The 22,520-nt window shown below is 65.1% G+C and overlaps 1 protein-coding gene across 1 annotated transcript in view; it reads left to right on the forward strand.

Moving 5' to 3' along the window:
* The window catches only part of LOC309609082 (uncharacterized protein), a 33,370-nt gene extending 17,339 nt beyond the window's left edge, over window positions 1-16,031 (forward strand). The window contains exons 4-8 of the mRNA XM_082350016.1: window positions 1,524-1,605; window positions 3,902-3,974; window positions 7,753-7,815; window positions 13,443-13,497; window positions 13,824-16,031. Of these exons, the coding sequence (XP_082206142.1) occupies window positions 1,524-1,605; window positions 3,902-3,974; window positions 7,753-7,815; window positions 13,443-13,497; window positions 13,824-13,839 (289 nt within the window). The 3' untranslated portion in view covers window positions 13,840-16,031. The remainder of the gene's footprint in view (window positions 1-1,523; window positions 1,606-3,901; window positions 3,975-7,752; window positions 7,816-13,442; window positions 13,498-13,823) is intronic.
* The last annotated feature ends 6,489 nt before the right edge of the window (window positions 16,032-22,520 follow it).

Genomic DNA, 22,520 nt, shown 5'->3' on the forward strand with positions numbered 1-22,520 from the left:
GGCACCCCGAGCTGCGTGACTCGGGGTCCTGAGCCCACACCGCGTGTAGACAGGGTGCAGTGGGCTTCCAGGTTCCCGTCTCCGTTTCCAGAAGATGGGGTTTTGCTGCAAGCTCGACCCAGCGTCCGGGGCAGGGGGCTCGAGCACATCCTTGGGAAGCCGCCAGCAGGTCCCCTCTGGCCTCTGAGCACCTTACGAGTCCCATGCGTGTCCCAGAGACCCTGCCCGGCGCCCGCACAGCTCCCACCCGTCCGTAGGGAGCTCGGCCCCGGTCCCCAGGTGACAGGGATGTGCTCCTGAGAGGACCGGCGTCTGTGGGAGCCACACACCTGCGCCTGGGCGCGGGCAGGAGAGCGTGGGGTCACCAGCACGCGCCCGGGGACTTGGCGCCCGGACCGACCTTCCTCCCGGCCACCCCGTCACGCGGGGCCTGGGGCAGAGGCCTGAGAAAGGAGCGGGGCCTGGGTAGCTGCCCTGACCTGTGAGTCCGGCCGAGGCCCAGCAGAATTCCCGGTCATGGCGGGTCAGACCTCCGTCTGGATTTGCTGTTTCGTTGTCACGAAGGACGGGCCATCCCTGCTTTGGGAGAGCCTGTGCGCCTTCGGCGGCCTGAGCCCGGGGCAGGGCAGGAGCACCGGGCCAGGCCTGGGAGCTGCCGTCGGCCGAGTGGCGGCTTCTGGGCCTGCGCTTAGCCTTCGGGGCCTTGGTGTTCATGGTTGCTCGGTCCTAGGGTGTGCCCTCACTGGCTCATTCGGGAAAGACCCAAAGTCACGTTTGCACCTTCCGTTCTCAGGTATTGGGCATTGTTTGAAGAGCGAATGGGACGTTTCCATGCCTCCTGGGGGCCGGGCACGGTGCTAGCCCTGAGGGTCACACCGCTGCCTAAGAGGTGGTCCCTGCCGCGGAGCTGCCCGCCTGTGGGGAGGCAGGCAGTGCGAGCATCCGTGAGCTGATTTCAAGGGACCCCCAGCCTATCGCTAGAGCTGACCTATTGCTCCCGATCCAGGAGGCCCCCCTGGGGGAGGTAACCTAACGGATGGGTGGGAATTAGGCCTTTGATGGCAGGCCAACATTCTGGCCCCAGGGAACGGTGGGTGCCAAGGCAGGGCCGGAGTGAAGGGGGCAGGGGTGCCATGAAGCGGCGACCTCGCTCTGCCAGGAGCAGGCGCCTCGAGTCTCGCCAGCCCCTTCCTCTGCAGACGCTGGAGGATGTGCGTGGCAGTCAGGGCTGCAGGGGAGCCGGCGGTCGGGGTTTGAGTGTAAGTCCAGCAGCAGGGGTGGCAGCGGGGCAGCCAGACGGTCAGAAGAGGTTTTCTTTGCGGTCCTTCGCCTCTAAGGCCCTTAACCTCTGGGCGCCGAGGCAGCTCGGCGGCAGCAGGCAGCAGGCTAGGCCCATCTGCAGATGCAGCACGAGGGGGTAAATGAGAGGTGTGGGGAGAGGCCGCACTGAGCCCCGCTCCGTGCTCGGGCCGTGAGCCACCAGACCTGCTGAGCTGACTCCTTGGTCACTTTATTTCTTGCAGAACATGGCTGGTCCCAGAGCACCCCCAAGAAAGTGCACACCTGTCGTGGCCTTCAAAAGACGCTCCAGGACCACACGGCCAGGTGGATGGTCTTTGCCCTGCGTCTGGGTGGTGAGGCAGCCCAGGAGGTGAGCAGCCTGGCCGGGAGGGGAACATGGACCCGGTCTTGGGAGACCCCAGCACCAGCCCCTTCCTCGCAGGCCCCAACCTGCAGCCAGCCGGGCCCACCCTGCCCAGAGTTCCCAAGGGGCGGGCTCGGCCTGGCCCCCGGTAGGTGGAAGAGATCCCGCTCCGCCACCCAGAGCGAGGGAGTAGAGCAAAGGATTCCCTGTCCACTCTGGTCCCACCAAGCCCCGCGCCTGCCCTGTGGCCCGATTATGGCGCCGGCCGGCTGGCCTCCTGGAAGCCGATGGAATCAGGGAGGCCCCACCCAGTTCGTTGGCGCAGAGACTCCCCTGAACCAGCTCTGTGCTAGGGTGCTCTCAGCGCCCACGTGGGTGCTCTCAGCGCCCACGGCCCCCAGCCCCCCTCTGACGAGCTGGCTGGATGGGCTTCTTTGGTGGCCTGAGCCTCGGTTTACCCATCTGTAAGACTTAGGCAGGAATACCTCCTAGCAGAGTTTGGGGGTGCACAGCGTAGAACACCCGTGGCTTCGGTGAGGGCCTGGGGGTGGGACAGTCTTTGCCCCCGAGAAGCAGCAGGGGTTTATAATCCACCGAAAGACAGAAAACTCCCCAACGTGGCGCTCTCCTGGCCCCCTCTCCCTTCGCCGGAGCTCAGCAGGGCCCGGCCTCATCTGTTCGTTACTTTGGGTTTACTGTGCTGGGTGCTGAGTGAGAGGAAGGGGTGGGTCGAGGCAAAGCCAGCTCCTGCGCCATGCAGCATGGGAACTTGTGGCAGCCTCCGCTCCAAGTGGCTAGGGGGCTTTTATGGCAGCATCGCTGAGGCAGCCAGGAGGGTTTCAGTGGCCCAGGAACCCAGGCCTGCTGTGGCCACGTGGCTTCGGGTCAATTTCACAGGCTTGGGGAGGGCATGGAGGTGGCCCTATTAGCAAGGACACTGCCAGAGGTGGCTGAGTAGGGAGAGGCGAACGCTCTGAGGCCTCAGGGTCTTAGCAGCTCCATGGGTGGTCGTGCGTCTGTTTGCACATCACCGGGACAAGGTGCCCCCCTGCCAGGGGGTATTCCAGACCCCCGAGGTCCTCTGTCAGTGTTACGAAGCATCTCCTGGGACAGCATCTGAGGGCTCATGGGAATGACCACACGGTAGCAGAAGGCTAAGCCACAGCCTAGGGTCAGACTGCCGGGCCCCAGCCTCACCCCACCTTCCCTGCCGTGTGATCGCAGGGAAGCCATGGCCCCTGCCTGGGGTTCTGTTTTCTCGTTTGCAGAAAGGGCGTCCCTACTTCTCCCTGCCTCCTTACCAGACACCAAAGAGCAGAAGGGGATGCCAAACCTGGCTGAGAAGCGGGGGTCTGGCTCGGGACCAATCACAGCCCACCACTTGCAGAGATGACGCCTGCTACACACACGGCCCTCACCAGTCGTATAGGCAGGAAGGGAACTAAGGCGTTATTTGTTTTCTTTTTTGTTTATGTCTTGCCACATTAGAAATATATATGTGAAGCAGCTTAGAGCAATATTGACAATGCCGAAGGGTAGAAATAAACAGCCGAGGAAATTGGGGCAAAGGGAAAATCGCAGGTAGGCCTAGAGAATCCATGTCATGTAGGCGCCTCCCAGTTCTGTCAGTTCAGCTCTGAGCTTCCTAGCAGCCGAAGCAAAGAGGGAAAGACTATCCCTTGCAGGAAGTGCTGTTTAGGGAGTCCTGTCTTCCGTAGTGATGCTGAGAGAGAGCTGCCTGGTGCAGACACTCAGGGTTACCCCAGAGGCCCCGATGAGGCCGGGGAGAAAGAGAGGGAGGGAACTCCCTCATGCTCAGCACAGCTGCACCCCTCCATCATCCTGCGCATCTCACGCCTTGTTTCATTTAGTTCTCCCAAACCCTAGAAACCTAGGTTGAGAGAGCGGCAGTGAGGACCCCCAGCCCTCTCTGAGCCTGACTTTGACCTTGTGTCTCTCCGTCCCCGAGATCTACATTCTTGCAGCCACGGCTGCTGCCCCTTGGAGAAGGTGACCCCAGAAAACCAGGGTGTTTCAGCCCCAGTGTTTGGGGCACAAAGTCGCATTGATGCAGTGGTCTCCTGGCTGGTAACGTGCCCCTGCGAGGCTCTGAGGGGCCCCTGAGCTGTGCTGGGCCTCACGGAGTCTTAGGGCAGGGTGAGCCGGAGCCAGCAGGGTACAGATGCAGGGCGTGCACCCCGCACACACCCGGGGGCTCCTTCCCAAGACTTAACCAGCATCACTCTCTCCTCTCAGGTCTCACCCCTTCTTCCCGGCCACCCTGGTCCCTGGCTGACATCTGGAGCTTGGACGACTGGGCCACCCTCAGGTCAGCGCAGCATTTCGAATGTTGAAAATCAGAGCTCCCCACCCCCTCCCTCCAGACGCCACCCTGGGCTGGGCACGCCTGAAAGGACACATGCACATGTGTCGCACACACATGTGCACACACGTGCACATGCCCACACGGCCTCTGGAGGATCGCTGGGCGGGTTCTTCTCGCACATTTGCTCGGGCTCAGCTGCGGGCGCTCCCCCCGCAGCTCTGCCCTCCCACCAGCCTCTTTCTGCGGCCGAGGGACCAGGGTCAGTAAGGAGTCAGGGGCTCGCCCAGGTCTCACCCCAGGAAGCTGGACCCATGACGTCTTCCCGGCTCCCCCCTGCACACAAGTTGAACGAAGCCCCCTTTGCAAGGAGGCAGCCGTCGCAGGGCTCCGTGGTAGGAGGGCTTGGGCCAAGCGCTGGGGACCAGTCACTACTGGGCAGAGCTCGGGGGCTCGGCAGGTGAGGAGGTCCCAGCCTGCCCCTCCGCCTCGTGCCCTGATGGGGCTGCGGTGCTCAGAGTCTGCTGGGCCCCCCGTCCACGCCCCGCCCCGCCCCCGAGCGCCAGCCCGCCGGTGCAGACTGTCAGGCCCACTTGGCTGCTTGCAGCCTCCTGGGGAGTCTGTGGGGCCGTGAGGGTTGGGGCCAGACTGGCGGCGTCTCCCTCCCCTCTGTTGCCATGGCCAGGGGCAGGCCTGCCTCCCAGGGCTGTGTGGAGAGGACCGGGACCCCTCTGCCATCTGGGTCTCATGTGTTTACAGGTCCAGCTTGCCCGCCAGACTCCGCAGACGCCGCCCCGGGGCTTTTGTGTCTGCACGCAGGGCATGCGCCAGCCGGTGCCCGAGGGTGGGATGGGACGCGGGTAGGGAGGGGGGAGGTCCCCCCCGGGGACATCAGGGACAGAGGGGAAAGGGGGACATGAGGGGGTATAGCATGGGAAAGGAAGAACAGAGCAGAGGCAGAGAGCAGGGCTGGGCACAGGGAGAAAGGAGACCCAGCAGAGCAATCAGGGACTGACCGCGCGGCTGTGTCTGGGGAGACAGGGCCTGCCGGGCTCTGCCCAAGGCCGTCTAGCGCAGGTGCTTTCCTCGGCGCCCACCGGGAGATCCCCTCAACGCCCCACGGGCAGCAGTGGCAGCCTCCTGGGTCCAGATGAGACGTAGGCACTGAGAGGTGCATCCCTCACACGGGCTCGGGCACCCGAGCGTGAACCGGGGACCAAGCCCCAGGCCCTGATGGACACACGCAGGAGGCCACGAGGGCACGTGCCCAGGAGTGGGGAGGGGCTCCCGGGCCAGGGCGATGGTGGCTGTGTGAAGCGGCCGAGGTCCAGGACATACTGTGCGACGGATGGGAGATGGGGCCCATGCGCACGGTTGGGGCTCACTCGGGGCTCGTGCAGCGCCGGAGGAACCACCAGGACGACCACACGGCCCGGTCACCGCGAGGCCGAGCCGTGCCCGGGGCTGGCGGGGAGGGCCGCCCCTCCGTGTGTGCACACCGTCCTCGTTCCACCCGGGACCGTCCTGTGCATCCAGAAAGGGGAGCTCGGCGGCTGGGAGCAGCCCAGCTCCGGCCTCGTCTGGGGTTCTGGAGGTTCTGTGGGGGCCAGGCGAGCCCTCTGGGGTGCTGGCTTGGGCTGGGGGAGCAGTGAAGGGTTAGGGGGACAGTGGCTTACTTGGTGGGGTTTGTTTTTGCACCGACTCGTAATTGTTCTCCTGTGAGTCTGCCCGGACTCGGCCCAGGACGGGAGAGGTCTGGGCCTGGGCGGCGCCCCGGCCTCTTTCCCTGCCCCGGTGCCCTGGTGCCTCACCCACGTTGGGCAGCAGACGGGAGCCCTGTGGGCCCAGTCAGCACCCCGTGCTGGCCAGTTTTCTGAAGGGAATGGTCCCTGTCCTCTCTGGCGCCCTGGGTTCCTGGGATAGAGGCTACCCCGTTCGTTCTTTAGGAGTTGGCGCGAATGTGGGTTCACGGGAAATCAAGGCTTGGGCAGTGGGCCCATCGCCCCATGGCAGAGCCACATTCAGAAGCTGTATCTGCTGGGCCTAATATGGCCCCGTGTGTGTGGCCAGAGCCTGGAGAAGGGGCCCCACGGCGATGCCAAGACGTGACCCCCATCTGCTCTGCAGATGCACACGTGGTACCTAATCTTTTCACCCGTGGACAAAGGGGGCCTCCAAGCCCAAGCCCAAAGGGGCAGGAGTTTGTTCTAACGTCAAACATCCAAGTGTCCTTTATTTACCCAGACAGAAAAATTAAGGCCTTAAATACGTGGCGCTTGGTCTTTTTGGTCCCGGTGAGAATACTGACAAAACGCAAAAGGATGGCTTTCGCTCAGGGCTTACCTGTCGGCTCTGAGTAGTGCTCTCTGGCTGGGTGCAGTGGACCCCGGACGGGGGCAGGGATGCCCACCCTGAAAGCCACACCTGGACGAGGTGACTTTGATTAGTTGTCTCTTGTGAAGCACTTCCTGTCCTGTGGGCCGGGCCCCAAGCCCACGCTTTTCCCACGCAGGTCACAGTCTTCACGACAGCCCCGCCGACGGGCATCTTTCAGTGCCACTCTCCTATGGGGGCTGAGGCTCAGGGAGGTCAAGGGCCAGCCCCGGGCCACTGAGCCAGGAGCGAGCTGCCCAACAGGGGAGGTGGAAACACCTCCGGGCTCTGGGAATGCGTGGCGCCCCCGAGGTGTCGGGCTGCCACACATCCTGAGAGGCCGCCTCCCTGGGGGGCAGGCTGAGCGGGGGCTGGGGGAGGGCTGGGATGGCCCCCGGCGTGGACCAGAGGGTTTATAAGGGGTCTCCCTGCTGGAGTGAAGCCAAGAGGCCCTCAGACCCAGCGACACCGGGGCTGCAGCCCGGGTTTCCTGCCCCGGCCTGAGCTCAGCTGGGCGCTTGCCGTCAGACGTTTCCCCTGTCGGAGGCCTTGTTCCCCAGACGTTACTGAGCTGGAAGCTCAGCTGTGTCCAGCCCTGGGTGGGGAGAGCAGGCTCCCACTGTGTCCCCCGGGCCCGGCTCTGAGCTGCCCTTCCCCAAGAACACTGTGCCCGCTCAGCCTGGCTGGCCTGGGACAACTGGGGAGCCAGAAGGCCCTTGGCCGTCACCCTGAGGAAGGGAAATTGAATGTCTCAGATGGGGGGCTCCCTGGGGTTACCCAGGACAGGGGGCTCTGGTCTCTCCTAGTAGCTAGTAGCTGCGTGACCTCAGGCAGGTAGATGGAGACGTCTCTGGGTCTTCGTTCCCTCATTCCTGTAACGCCAGGGAGGACGATAACGCCTGTGCTGGCGGTGTGACCGTGGGGAAATAACTTAGCCTCTCTGCGTGCATTCCCTCACCCCCAGATCAGGCTGTAATGAGGACTGACGGAGCTACCCAGTGCGACGGGCTCAGGTCAGCGCGTGGGGAGCGTTCCAGGGGGCAGGGGGTTTGCCCCTCCCCAGTTTCCGACGGGGAGTGCGTGCCCAGGAAGTGCTGCTACGTGTATTTGCAGCAGTGTTGGGCCAACAGGGATCCGAACCCCGAGCCCTGTGGCTGGGACGCTCGCTCTGCCCCACTGAGCTCCCCACCCCGTGGGGCAGCCCGCAAGGAGCAGCCGCTCCTGGGAGAGGTCTTGGGTGAGGACGGCTGGTTGGTTCGTGCCTGGGGCGTTGTCAGTACAACTGTGGTCACACAAGCGAGGGGGCCAGCGGCTCCAGCGCCCCATGCCATGCTGTGTCACCAAGGCTCCCCCACCCTGTAGAAAAGGCACGGGCTCCCCGCTAATTCCACTCTCTTGTTCCTTGACCCAGGCCCCGCACCGGCTCCTGACCTGCCCGTCTCGGTCAGAGCGCAAGGCCCAGCTGTGCCCCCCGGTGCGTGAGTAGCGTCTCCGCTGACGGTTGCTTTTCAAGGGCCCCACTGCTGCCCGCGGCCAGGGCCAGTGCACGGCGACCCCCTGGGCCTGTCTACCCGTCTTTCAAGTGGGATTGGTCTTGATCCTGGGTTTTCGCCCTGCACAGGCTGGGAGGGGTGGCCGTGGCTGGACCCAGAGCATTGTCTCTGGTCTCCGCCTTACATCTGGGGTTCTGAGTGAGACGCTGTCTGTCTGCTGGGGCCGTGCGGAGGGGGCTCCCCAGAGGGGACGTGAGGCGGGCAAGCAGGACAGGAGTCTTGAGGCTTGGGAAGTGGCCGGTGCTTCTGGGGGTCGGGAGGGCTCCGGCCCTGCGTCCCTGGGGTGGGTCTTCCCCGTGTCCCTCGGCAGCCGCCCCTGTGCCCCCTGCACTGGACAGAAAGGAGGTGCCGGCCTGGACCACGGGGTGGGCTGTGCTGGGATGGCCCCGGAACACAGGACGGCGCCTCGGGCCACCTGGTCGGAGGCTGCCCCGCCCTCAGGCCAGTGAGGACACATACCCCGTCAGGCAGGAGGGCGTCAGGGCCGGTGCCTCGGGCATAAGCCTTCCTAGGGACCGCCCGGAGCCCCCCCGAAGGGCTGACAGGGCTTCTGGCAAGCGGGTGACTGGCAGCTCGGGCGCGAGGACGGTTCTGAAGAGGGTGCTGCCTGCCCCTCTCCCTGGCCCGGCCTCCAGGCCGGGGCTGCTTCCCAGGCGGACTTCCGCATCCTGCGGGGCCGCCCTGCCCTCCTCGCCGCCTTTGTCTTCCCGGCGCCGTCCGCCCTCTCGTGTGCGAGGCTGAGGGCCGGCGCGGGGAGGGGACCGCTCCCCGCTGGCCCCGCGCGGCCTCGGCCATGGCCACCCCGGGCTTGGCACCCGCCGACGTCTCGGTGAGGCGTCTGGGAGCCCCGACCCTGCCGCCCCAGACCTCCCCGCCAAGCGGGCGGAGACGCTGCAGACCACCCCTAGGAGAGCCGTTGTGAAAGCCGCACCCCCGGAGGGAGTCCCTGGCGGCCAGTGTGGACAGTTCTAGAAATGACGGGGCGGGGGGAGTGGGCCCCCGGACACGCCGCGCACGGAGGCAGCCCCGGGCCTCTGCCGGCCTTCGCACCCCGTTTCCTGCCTGAGGGCCTCGGGGCTCCGGGCCGGGCTCCGGGGCTCACGGTGTTCAGTCGGGCTTCCAGTGGCCCCTGTCCTTAGGAAGCGGGGGCGGGGGCTTCCTGGGGGAGGCGGCGCTCTGCAGCTGCGCTTCCCCTGGGGCCTGGGCTGCAGATCGGGGTGCCTGCGCAGACCAGACCCTGAGACCTCAGGCCCCCAGAGCGCCGGCCAGGCCGGGAGCACCATCCCCTCCGTCAGCGCGGAGCCCTCTGCCTCCTGCCGCGCCCGCTGCTCTTGAGCCGGCACGGCGTGAAGCAGCACCGCCCGACAGCACCCGGCGATCGCAGGGGAAGCGGTGCGCGGAGCAGCCCCGGGGCGTCCAGGGAGCCTGGGCTGCAGGGCCTGGAGGGCGGTCGAGAGGAGACGCCACTGCCCCAGGAGCCAGCGCAGGGCAGGGCCCCGCGACAAGGTCCTCCGAGGGCCGCCCGTGTTCGCGGAAACGTCCGCGTAAAGAAGCCGGGGCTTTGAGGAAAGTGCGTGCGTTCACAGGGACTGCGCCGGTTTCTCTGGCAGCATGGGGCGCGCCAGGTGGACTGGGGGCAAGTTCTGCCCTGTGTTCTCTGGGTGACCAAGGTCAGGTCCTCGCTGGACAGCACACGTGTAGAAGAGCGCACAGTAGGGCCTCAGGAGCGGGGTGGCTTCCCCAGACACCTACGGCCCAGCCAAGCCTTCCAGGCTGGGACAGTCATGGGACGAGGCCCAGGTTTTTCCCAGACAGCCTCGCCTCGCAGTTCCCGGAGAGAACATTCCGTCACCATGAAGTGGGGTTTGCTCGGCTCCCCGGCCCCGGCCCCGGGAAACCCAGCCAAGGACAGGATGGTGTAATGCCCAGACCAGAGTCACGGGTCCACACGCCAGGCCAGGCCCAGAGCCTCCCGGGGGGCCAGGGGGCCCCGCAGCAGAAGGGCCCTCCTGAGGGGCTGCTGCCAGGTGGGGCTGCCCCAGAACACGGTTTCACGCCGGGCATTTTTAATGATGTGGTTGCATCTGGTCCCCCGTCTCTCCCTCCCTCTCCTCGCCTTGTGACCCAGAATGCGGCTTGAACTGAGAATATTTCCAGATAAATACACGCCTTTGAGGTTAAAACTGTTGCCTAATGGTTAAGCACCAGATGGACACACCCACAGGCTCAGAAGGGCTCTGCCTTCTGGCTTTTCCCTTTAGACTCTGAGCAAACCCTGCAGCGGTGAAGAGCAGCTTCCCCTGGTGATTCCCCCCCTCCCCCCACCGGGCACAGAGGCACCTGGACCTTCCTCCCGACAGCCCTGGCATCCTTGCCCTACTTTACAGAGGAAACGGCGGAGGCCAGAGGTGCTGATTAACTTTGTCCGAGGCCAATCGCTGGTTGGGGCCAAAGCAGGGGTCAGAACTGTGGCCTGGCAGCTCCCAGAACCATCTATCCCCACCCCCACCCCGTGCCCATGGCCCCCGTGGGTGCAGGTATGTCTGCAGAGCAGGGCTGGATCCCGTTGCCTGGGCCATCCGGGCCTCCCCGGCCAGCACCAGGCCCCCAGCTTCCTGGATGCTAGGACTCTTGTGGGCTTTCAGACTCACACATCTGTGGGCAGTGACACTCGGCTCCAGGTACGTGTCTGGCCCCTTCCCTGGGGAGTGGACATTTCCCATGCCTGGCCACCTTCCACTTATGAGCTTGGAGCTCTCTGGGGACAGGAGAGCAGGGAGCCAAGGGCGGGGCACAGACTCCCGGGATGGGAGACCCCGACCCAGAGCACATGGGCGTCTGTCTCGGGGAGGCTGGGCAGGAAGGGAACCAACAAAAGAGCACCTTGGGCCCCTGGGAAGGAAGGCAGGCCTGGGGTGGACCCCAGGGGGCTGGGGCAGGGGCTCCTGTCTGGAGGCCCCACTTCCCCACCTGCGTGGCCTGCGCCGCCTAAAGGTGTGCAGGGCCATGGGAAGAGCCTGGGGTCAGAAATCTGGATTCCGGTTCTAGTTTTGCCCCTCTGTCTCTGAGGGGTGCTCTTGGCGGCAGTGAAGCCACTGGGCCCCGTGCTCAGCTGAGCTGTTGGAACCTGAGGCAAAAGGAGGAGTTAGTAACCATCCGTTGTGCCCTTATTTAAGTTTGATATTCTTATATCATGGGCCTTTCTGCATTTTTAAAAAATTTTATATTGAAACATTTGTCTTGATTCCTGAGTTTTGGTGCCCCATTCAGTGTGTGCCCGGCCCTGCCCGGGGCGTGATGGGCACACAGCCCCTGCCCGGCCCGAGCTGGCCTCTGCCCGGTGCGCACGTCTCGTTAACTTTATGGGCCGTGTTCGCAGGGAGACCCGGCCCCCGGATGCCACCCCCATGCCTTTTTCCCAGACTCCACTGTTGGCACGGCTTGCCGAGCAGAAACACCGGCCGCTTTATGGGGAGAAACCTAATCGGGGCAGCAGTGGGGGCCAGCCACGGGGGGGTCCCGGCTCCCGGTGGCCCCAAGCCAAGCCCGAGGTGACTGCAGGGTGACACCGTCTGTCTGCCTCGCTCGCTCCAGACATCCGCCTGGCCCTGAAAAGGCCACCTGCCCACTGAGGCCTCCCACACACCTGTCCCCGGCTGGCCTGGCTCCTCCCAGCCCGGGCCTGCCCGGCGCCCTGCCCACAGGCAGACACTGGGGACTGGGGCTGAGCCGGCGGTGGCAGATGGCAGGGCGACTGCCCACTGCTCGCTCCCCGCAGCCCTGCTCAGGGAGCCCTCTTCACGCCGCACTGCCTGCTCCTGCCACCGCCCCGTCCAGGCTGACTGGGAAGGGTCCCCTTGGAGCTCTCAGACCCCTGCCATCCCGCCGGAAGAGGGGAGGTCTCTGCCGTCCCTCCCTGGGCCAAGACCCGTGGTCGCTTCTAGGACTGTGGGGCGGGGGGGGCAGCAAATCATGTCCCCTGACACATGGAATTGGGGCCACCTCCCAGCTCAGAAATGTCTCCACGATCAGGTCACAGACCCAGAAATGTCATTGCTCCTCCTTCCCCCCAAACCTGGGTTGCTGGCTAAAGAAAGAGCCAGGTTGTGTGGGAGCTGTGCCTTGGTGGACAAAGCCAGAGTTCAGGGGACCCTGCCGGGGGGTACGGTATCTGCCTCCTGGTCACCTGGATAGGCTGTGAATGTGCAGGAGCCCGCCTGGCCCTCATGGAGAGAGGAAGTCCCCACCGTCCGTGGGCACCTTCACGGGCACCGCTCACGTCAGCTACATGCCTGCCGCGGGTCCGGGTGTCCAGGTGTGAGGCCTGGAGCCTAGGAGCGCAAGGCCCAGTCCCAGAACCAGGGCAGAGCGAGGATTCGTCTGGGCGCCACTGCCCTCCCCAGGCCTCCTGATGGGCAGTAAGAGAGGGGCACGTGTGTGGGAGCACAGGGTCTTCATGGCAAGGAGAGGAACAATGGGGCGGTCCCTCCTGGCACAGGACAGGCCAGGGCAGGGGCCGAGAGGTGCGGGGAGCGGGGGGCGGCAGACGGGTGGGGAGGGTGGGGGAGGGCTGCCCAGGGCGTTTTTCTGCTCTGGGAGGCTGGAGGGGGACGTGAGGGGAGCCAGGCTGGGCGGGGCGCAGAGGCGCGGCAGCACAGAGACGTGAGCCCTGGTGATGGACAGTCTGGCCTCTGGAGCGCTGAGGGAGAGGGGCCAGGACAGGACCACCGCAGCCAGATGGGCTACTCTTCCCGTCCCTGTTAGTGGCCGGGGACACTGAGGCTCGGTGTTTGGCCCGTGGCAGGGCTGGACAGACCCAAGTAGGTCTGGCTCCAAGTCCAGCGTCTCGGGCTCGGCCTCAGAGGCTCTGCAGCTGGCCAGCAGGCCGGCTGTGTGCTCGTCTTACACCCGTGTCCCTTCCCTGGTGCTGGTCCCGGGAGGGCACCTGGCCGGAATGGGCCGGAGCCAGGTGGGGTTGCAGTTCACTGAGTGAGCGCTGGCTGAGGCCTCCGAGACTGGGTCCTGGGCGCCCCTTCCCCGGGGTTTCTGCTCTTGGGACGATCCCAGGCCTCGCTTGCCCCGGGGCAGGAGCTTCAGCCTGTCGGGAGCCTCCTGTGAAGTGGGGAGTCTGGCTCCTCCTCCTGGGTCCCACTAAGTGCCAGGTGCCCAGGAGGTGGGCACACGTCCCTTCTCCCCTGGGCGCCCCATCCTCCAGGCCCCAGAGCGTCGGGGCGAGCCTGGTGGGGCGCTGGCCACCCAGCACGGGAGCGCCGGCGGCCCTGGCCATTCAAGGACGAGGCCTGGGTCTTGTTCACCTCTGACCCAGCATCGTCCAGCACAGGCAGCCACAGGGGCCGTTCTCTCCAGGCCTCCGCACAGGGTGTGTCCCCAGGCGAGAGGCCATGGTGAGACAGGCTGGGCTGAAATGCGGGACCTGGAGCAGGCGGCCGGGCGAGTCCGGGAAGGAGGCACGGAGCAGCCGCCGGAGGGGCATAGCTGCGGCTCTTCCAAACCTGACGCCTGTGACTTTCTTCTAAAACCCAAACAGGTCAAGAAGTGGCACTGAGATGGGAGCTTCTGTCCGAGGCCAGCCTTACTCAACGGTGAGCTGAGCGTTAGGGCGGGGCCGTCCCCACTCGCGGGGGCACCTCACCGCCGCCCCACTCTTCCCAGCCCAGCCAGAGCCCACAGGAGGCCTCGCCCTGGGCCCTCTGCAGGAGACAGGCCCACCCCCGGCCTCGGTGTGGGTGCACGGCCACCCCTGCTGAATGCCCAGAGGACTGTCACAGGACACAAGACAGCACGGGTGACATCTGCAATGCACGCCCTTCCTACCATCCTTTCTCTGGGAAGTAGGAAGTCATGGGGGAGTTTATAATGGGGAGGGATGTGGTCAGAGCTGTGTCGCACGATGCACTTGTGACCTCAGGCTGGACGTGGCCTGAAGGAGCCATGGTCTGCCGCAGGGTGTCTGGATGGAAGAGGAGCGCTGGGCCCTGTCTCCCTCTGCACCGTGAGGACCCGTCGCCCCCTTTTCTCCAGCCCTCCGCTGTGATCCTAATACACAGATGCACACGGGTGAGTCTGGCCTGGAACAGAAAGGCTGAATGAGGGGAACCCGTCACATCTGCTTCTCCTAGGCTGGGCTGGGGGTCCGGGGGTGCTTGTGGTGACAGCCAGGGAGAACCGGGTGTGTGTGTGTGTGTCTGTCTCCCCCCTCTCTTTCCCTGCCTCTCCCTACCCCGTGGAGCCCAGCTCGGGGCTGGGCTGGGGCCCTCGTGGGGTCAACACTGCAGGCTCTGGAGCTGAAGCCCCGGCCCAGGGGAGGGCAGGCGGGTCTGAGTAGTGGCACACGCGTGGGTTCCAGCCCGGTGTTAACTACGGGCGGCCTGGCAGCCACTCGGATCCCCTGGGAGCAGCTGCTGCATGGACCCCGCCTCTCAGTGAGGAAGTCCAGGCCCACGAGGGCAGAAGAGGTGTCCGGAGAAGCACAGCGAGGAGGCCGGCCCGGCTTCGCAGCCAGCTCCACTTGCTGGGCTGTCCTGCCCCGTGCCGCCCTCAGCCTGCTAGGGCCAGCGGTCAGAGCCAGGTGGTCCCTGCAGCCTGAGGCCGTTGGGGGTCTCAGGGGCTAAGTTGGGAGCCAGAGCCCGCGCTCAGGGGGCCTCCTCAGAGCCACTCTGAGACAGTCGGCAGCACCCGGGGCTGGGCGCCGTGTCCTCGGCCTCCCCAGCGATGAGGCTCACGGCAGCCGGTCACCCCACAGGGCGGCTGCACCAGGCTGCCCGTCCCCAAACCGAGCCAGAATCTGCCTGCCTGGACCACGCATCGTTGCCAGGATCGGGGTGCGTCGAAGGAAGGCCCTTGGTCACCCTCTCCTCGCTCCCCGTCCTAGAGGCTGGCTGGCTCTGCCTGGAGAGTCCTTAGGGACACCCTGGTCCTGTCCGCCAGCCAAGGAGTCCAAGTGGAGGCCGGGAGACGGGACCTCGAGACCCTCTCGTGAAGATTTCCTTCTGGGGCCTCAAGGACAGACAGGGTGCCAGTGAGCACAGGCCAGCCAGGTCTTGGGGGGCAGGCAGGCTGCGTTGGGGTGTTGCTGGCCCCACTCCCAGGTGACTGCACCTAAGTGTCCCACGCTGGGTGTGGGCCCTGGTGTCCTCGTCACTAGCGGAGGGTTCTGGGACCATTTCGTGCCCCTCGGGGTTCAGGAAGCAGCAGCTGCCCTGTTTATTGGGACTGGGCACGAGGCCCCCTCTGCAGTGGCGGGCGAGGCCACGCCGGGGAGAGCCCGAGAGCAAGCGCTGCCCCCTGCCGGGGGCCCATCCGAGCCTCAGCTTCCTCACTACGGATGGCATCAGTGATCCTAGCTTCGCCAGGCCTGTGAGGACCAAATGGCACAGTCCAGCCTTTCCTGAGAGCCAGCTTCCCTGTTGGAAGGGAAGAATATTCTATAGCCTCTCCTGAGATGGGAAAAGCCCAGGTCACCCTGGATGGCGGGACCAGACCAACCAGAGCCCACGGGGAGGGAGTCCACACCTGTCCAGTGGGTGGAGGTGTGTCCTGGGGCAGCAGGGAGCCGGGGGTGGGCGGTACTGTCAGAGGTGGGGGCCAGGTGGGCATGCGTAGCCCCTTTTGGACATGGGTTGGCCTCTAACAGATGACAGCCTTCCTTCCAGTGTCACCAGTGCAGGAGAAGTCCCTTGGGGACACCATGGCCAGTCCTGTCCACTCCTGTCCAGATGGGAGTGATCCCATCACCTGTTAACGCTTTCCCAAAAGCCACATTGCACTTCTCCCTCCCTCCCTCTTCCCTCTTTCCTTTTCCCTCCCTGGTTGGTGGTTTTCTCCTGTGGGGCTGCTCCCGGGGTATGCGGGCCCTCTGCTGACCCGCCTGCCAGTGTCCGTGCCCTTAGCGCCCCAGCGCAGCCCTGACCCCCGTGCCCTGCTGCTCTCCTCCTTCCCCCTCCAGGAGATGCCTCTGGGAGCCACGACGTCCCTCCACGCGCCGAGACTGACGGCCCTTTGGGGTGAGGTAGTAGGTTGTATAGTTTGGGGCTCTGCCCTGCTATGGGATAACTATACAATCTACTGTCTTTCCTGAAGTGGCTGTAATATCGACAGTGGACAGCATCCAGGACCCTGGCTGGTGGAGGGGGGTGCGGTGGGCAGGGGGGGTGGGGACGCAGCCTCGGCAGGGTGGGCACAGTGGCTGCCGGGTGGTAAGAAGTCTGACGGGCCTAGGTTCCACTTGCTGTGTGACCTGGGGCGGGTCCCTTGACCTCTCTGGGCTTCAGTTTCCTCATCTGTGAAATGGGGCAGATGAGGGTTGAAGGCAGTACCGTGTGAAGTGTCCAAGGAGGGCAGGGCTCAGAGTCGACCTTTCCCTCTCCCCACGCTGTGCTGAGAGCTGACCGACCCTACGGGCAGTTTGGGCAGCCCACCCCTGCCCCGTCCACATCCCCCTACCCCGCATCAGGCTCTTGGGCGGCCCCCAGCCTGGACTTTGCCCTCAGATGCATTCCTGTGGCCGGCACTGGGCACCAGGAGGAGTAGCCTCGGGCCCCGGGGGGACTGGGCCAACTGAGGCTTGGCTGGCGTTGCAGAGCAGCACGTCCCCCGAGGCCACAGCCTGGCCAGCTCGGCCTCAGGCCTCTGGGCAGCGGAGGGACGGAGGCCAGGGCTCCCCTCTCCCAGGCAGGGAGTGAGAGGAATGTCCTCGAGCCCACGGCAGCCCTCGTGGGCACGAGCCCGCTCCACCCCCAGCAAGCGCAGCGGGACTGGCCTGCGTGGGGACCAAGGCGCCGTCTGCACGTCCCTCCTCCCCTGCGCCTGCCCAGCCCTCCAGCTCGGCTCTGGTGGCTGCAGACCACCAGGAGGGGCCGGGGCTGGGCCGGGGGCAGCGGCAGGACGGCGGACCCTCCCAAACCCGGGCACCGGCGGGGTGAGGTAGTAGGTTGTGTGGTTTCAGGGCAGTGATGTTGCCCCCTCGGAAGATAACTATACAACCTACTGCCTTCCCTGAGGGGCCCAGCGACGTCCCACGGGAGGGCCGCCCCCGCGCTCCGCAGGGGACGCGGCAGATGACTCGGGGGCCTGAGCCCAGGCCAGGCGGGTGGGAGGCTGCCGTGTGCACACCCGGATCTCAATAAAAGCTGCTGTCATGGGAATCTGGAGTCTGCCCGTTTGTTCTGGGAGCCCAGGGGCGGGGCGATGGAGGGCGTGCCTGTCGGTGTCGGGCGCGTCTGCCGTCGTCTGCCGTCTGCCGTGGGCGGCGTGGGCGTGGCCTGGCGGGGGAGCCGCCTCTGGGCCACCGGGGGTCACCGCACCCTAGTCTGCTGTCCCCGCAGTCTTAGGGCCTTCCTGATGGATTCAGCCCTGGACCCGGGCCCCCAGCGCAGCCTGCACCCCACTCACACCCGCTTTGCGCACAAAGCTGGGGGACCCAGGCCCCAGAGGCGTCACTCGGCCCGCACACTGGTGAAGAGGCCCCCTTGCAGGTGGCGTGGACCCCAGTCAGCAGCTCAGAGTACAGTCCAGGGCGCGGTCCCCGAGGCCACCCCAGACCCAGTGCTTGACCGGAGCCCGGAAGTTCCCGCCTGCCACGCGCAGCCCCCTTAGGACAGTGTCCGGGGTAGCCCTTATTTCGGGTGTCCATCCTGGGCTGACCGCCATCCCAAATGTTCACCCACGTTTCTGCCGGGGGTCTTAGGCTCTCGTGCTGGTGGCTGCTGAAGCCCGTCCCCACGGTCACAGCCTGGGTGTCAGAAGAGACCCATCTGTGTCTGACCCAGCGCCCAGAGCACCCTCCGGGGGAGGTGCTGCCACGGCTGCGTCCGCCCCCCGTCCCTGTGCCCACAGAGCGCAATGAGGTGCCACCTGCCCCAGCTGGAGCCAGCCCCCCCGTCACCCCACAACCCCCTGCAGGCTGGCTCTTGCCAACGACCCGGGTTACACAGAACGGAACACGACTGCAGCCTCCAAGTGCCCACCACCTGAGGGGACAGACAGGGCTCGGACAGGTCCAGGTCCCAGGCAGTGGTCTGGGACAGGGACCCTGTGACAGAGGCCAGAGGAGGCTCCTGATGCAGCCAGGGTCCCGGAGGGAGGAGAGGTGGGCTGAGCTGGGCACCTCTCAGCCCTGAGTGCAGCAGCCTGAAGCTTTGGAGGGACCCTCCTCCCCTCCCACCATGATGACTGTCCCCAAGCTGCTATCTCTGCCCAAGCCCCCACCCATCGCAAGCCTCCTGCCTGGGTTCTGCAGGCCCACCCAGCCCGGCATGGCCACGCCTGTGCAGTCCAGCACCCCCTCCCCAACCTGACACCCATCCGTGGCCCACCTGCCCTTGAGGAGCTGCTGCTGCACCGTGGGTCAGGGGCCACGGGAGCCCAGAGCAGGGGTCCCGAGGGGCAGGGAGAGCTTTCTAGAGCAGGGGCCATCTGAGCTGGGTCTTGATGGCTGTGTAGGAGTTTGCAGCTTGCAGTTTGCTGGCTGTGTAAGTCATAAAGAAGAGACCTTTGCAGTGGAGTGCCCCATCTTCTCCTCCCCCATCGTCCTCTGGGACCAAGGCAGGTGACAAACTTGGGCACTGTCCACCTGCTCTTCTTCGCCCTGTGGTCAGTCAGTGGCAGAATCTGGCCACTTGTGTCCCCTGGACATCATTTCTGTCCCTCACGTCTCTCCATCCCCACTCCCAATGCCAGACCTCAGAGCCTCTTGGAGCAGCCCCTCTGCCATTCTTCTGGGCACAAGGGGGCACTGGGCCCCCCTGTGAGCGGACCTGCCCTCACACCTGTGTACACCCTCACCTGGACCCCTCCCCGCCCCTCCTGCTGATCATGGCTCTGAACGCACAGCCCCTCTCCTCTGAATCCCACAGCTCAGCACTGCCTTGGGCCACGGTAGCCCATGTATATCTGAGCTGACCGTGACCGTTTATACCCCTAGTTCAGCCTTTCCTCTGGCATTCCCACAGTGCCCGGCCCTGTAATCGGGCTCATGTCCTGGTGGGGAGCAGTCCGGACACACAGCCGCCACTGCCATGGTCAGTGCCATGATGGGGGCCACCCAGGGTCTAGAAGAGCCCCGAGGAGTCCTGGACCCAGCTCTGCAGTCAGGGAGTGGCTTCCTGGAGGAGGTGACACCTGGTTCACCCTGTGACCCTCTCCACCTTCCAGCCAACCAACTTCCAGCCTCTCCTCTGCCACCAACTGGCCGACCCTAGAGACCAACAGGACCCCAAATGTGGGCCCGAGGGGCATGGGGGCAGGGTGCTACCCATCATCTGGTCACCAGTGACGTGCGGAAGCAGTTTCATCCCAAAACAAACTGGATGAAGTCAGTATGGTCAAAGCAGCTAATTCGTTTGCGGGGCCCTGCGAGGCGGCAGAAAAGGCCCAGCTTTGGGGGCAGAGGCCTGGGACAGTTGCTCTACTCACCAAGCCTCGATTTCCCCATCCTACGTCGTAGGGGGCTGTTGGATGTCAGGAGACAGCGGTTGAGAGAACCCAGCTGGGGGGCGGAGGGGTGTGTGGGAGGCACTGGGGAGGGAACGCGAGAATGGCAGGGGAGCCGGCCGCCAGACCTGAGCCCTGGCCCGAGGCTGGGCGCCTGGTGCCACCTGCTGCCTAGCCAGGGAGTGGCTCCTGGCTCGGCTTGGGCCCTGGGTCTGGTCAGCAGGTGAGCAGGGTGGAGAGCAGGCTGGGGGGCCCTGAGGACTCGGCACCCCCAGACTGTGCGCTCCCCAGGCAGGCCAGGACCATGGTCAGAGATGTGGATGAGTCAACTTGAGAGCGGCTCAGCTCAAGGCCAGGGAGCGAGCGAGGGTCCAAGACCTTGGAGGTGGTCCCCGTCCCCAGGCATGCAGAAGCCGGGCCCCCTCGGCCCCCTCCCAGCTGAGACGGGCCACCGAGGTGCCGCTGGTGTTCTGCAGGAGAGAGGTCTGCATGTCCCTGCTCCTCCTAGGAGGTGACTCATCAGAGAGACTCGAGGGACTTCTGAGGTGTCCAAGGTGGGGTCTTTGATAGGCCGTGGGCCTTAAGGTCCACAAGGGCCACCTCTGACCTTGGACCCCTGGGGAGGGATGGCAGAGCCAGTCCAGCATCTAGACCCTACAGACCGGGGCTGAGCCAGGGCCCGCCTGGCCATGTGGGCACGGAGTGACCAGGCCGTCACCCAGGGCCAGGACTAGGGTGAGGTGGCAAAGGCCCAGCATCTCAGGGGCCCTCAGTCTCAGGGTGACATGGCACCTCCAGCCTGCCCATCAGCACGGTGGGCACAGAGCCAAGACCCACATACTATTAGGGGCCCATGAAGCAGTTTCGCTTCAGTTCCTTTCAAAGTTTGAAGGAAAAATGAATACAATATTGACTGTATATTATATGTAATATACAATATATGTAACGAATGTATATAATAATTTGTACTATATAACATATAGCATCCATAATAATGAAACTAGCTTGGATTATATTCGTTTTTGCACCACCTGGTCATAAAACATGTTCTGTAATCTGTTTTATGGAAGAAACACCCAGGAAGGCAGAGTGCCCCCAACTCCCACCCCACGAGTCAGCCTGGGCCCCGCCTACGAACGTGGCCACTGTCCTGCCGCCCTGAGAGGCTGAGCGCCTCCTTCAGTTCCGTGTCCTGGGAGCCTCACTGGCCCTGGGCCCAGCCCTGCTCTCATCCCCCTTAGTCCCCCCTTTCCTGGCCAGCCAGCGGGAGGCCTGGGCCACGGCCAGCTGGGCGGCCCCTGCCATCGGGCTCTGCGTTTCCCGACAGCGACACCGTGTGGCGGCAGCGGGAAGAGGCGGCCGTGAGCTCTGAGGCGCCACCCCCGCCCGCAGCCAGGGCGGTGGAGGGGGATGACCCCTCCTGGGCCGGAAGCCTCGGGTTCAAGGTCAGCCCAGGGGAGAGGGCCCCAGCAGCGCTTCCTGCTCCTCTGGTGTGCGGGGCCTGAACTGCAGACTAATAACTGAGCGGCATTCACCCCGCACCCCCTGCCGGCTCCTCCACGCTCCAGGTGTACCCCTGCCATGGCCCCAGGTGACACAGCTGGCAACCTCCTGCTCACTGCCAGCACCACTGCCCCCCATCAGCGCCCCCTCCTCATGGCCACACCCACAGCAGACCCATGAGGACAAGGGCCCCCTGCCAGGGCTTTAGACCCACATCTGTCCCCAGGCACCGCCTGCTGGCCCGAGGCCAGGCTTTCTGCAGGAAGGGAGATGGTCCCCAAGCCTGGGAGGATGGGGCGCTGGGTAGTCTGGAAACCCCGAGCTGGGGGTGGCCCGGGCAGAGGAGCCCGAAGGGGAAGCTGGGGCCGCAGTGAAGGCCTCAGACACCAGGCGAAGAAGGAAGGGTCTCGCTCTTGCTGCGCGCCCGTGGCCGCCGCCCGGCAGAGACTTCATGCCCATCAGTGTCATTTAGCAGAGATGGGTCTCCCTGATGTTGTCCCTCCTGGATCAGGCAGGGCCTGAGGGGCCAGGGTGGGCTGGGGGCCTGGGGACCTGGGGGCGTCCCTGTGTCAGCAGGCTAGAGGTGCTGAGCTCAGCCTGTTTCTCTCTAGAAGGGGAGGGGGCGGCACCAGGTTACACGTGTCAGACCTGGACAGCTGGAGGACTGAGATGGGCCAGGAGGGGAGGGCCTTCAGGCCTGGCCTGCTCAAGGGGCTCCAATCCCACCATAGCCCCAGCTGTTCCAGAGCCTGAGGCTGTCTCCTTCCCTCAGGCTTCCTGCTTGGTGGCCCAACTTCACCGTCCACACTGACAGCAGCAAGTGCCCCTGACCCCAAGGCTCCCGTAGCCTCCTGGGCTGCCCGTTGCAGAGGCGGCCCCAGCTGCTATGTGTCTACTTGGCCACCAGGACTCTGTGGAAGGGGTGACTTTTGCAGGGAGGGCAGCAGAGGGCTCCAGCCATTGGTGTAAGTAATCTTGAGTCAGCCCCCGCTGGGGCACCATGTGCCAGGGCGACGTCTCTGGTCCTCAGGGAGCGGCTGCTGTCCTGAGCCCATTTCATAAAGGTGGACGTTGAGGCTCGGAGAGACACAGTGACTTTCCCAAGGCCACACAGCAGCTCAGAGCAGAGCTGGAATGGCGACCAGTTTGTCTACTCCAGGGCCTATAGCTGTCCTGCCACCCCCACGGTGTCTCCTGCCCGTGGTGGGGGAGGGGGAATGGAGGTGCAGAGAAGAGACGAGTTCTGGAATCCCTTCCCTGTAGCCAAGGAAGCAGGCCAGGCCCAGGCTCTCCCAGGTGTCTTGGCCACCGGCCTCGCACGTGAGAGTCCACCCTAACAAGAGCAAAGTGGCCGCCTGTGCACCAGACATCTGGCCCCTCAGAAGGAAGCGACTCTCTGTCCCCGCCCCCGTGACCTCGGCTCGAAGATGGTGGGGCCAGTTCCTGGCGGGCCTGGACCCCAACCCTCCACCTCCTTCCCAAATCCTGGTGTCTGGTCCTGCCTCTGGCCAAGCCCCAGGGGGGCAGTGCAGCCCAGCGCGGTGAGCAAGGCGTGCTGCCGGCCGTGCTCTCCAGGGGTGCAACAGGAAAGGGCAGCGTGTCCTGAAGAAGCCCTCAGCCCCTCCCTGCCCTCCCTCTCCTTCCCCTCCTCCCCTCGTCGCGCCCTCCGCAT

This window comes from Balaenoptera borealis, assembly GCF_965194805.1.
Source record: "Balaenoptera borealis genome assembly, chromosome: 13".
NCBI classification, from domain to species: Eukaryota; Metazoa; Chordata; class Mammalia; order Artiodactyla; family Balaenopteridae; genus Balaenoptera; species Balaenoptera borealis.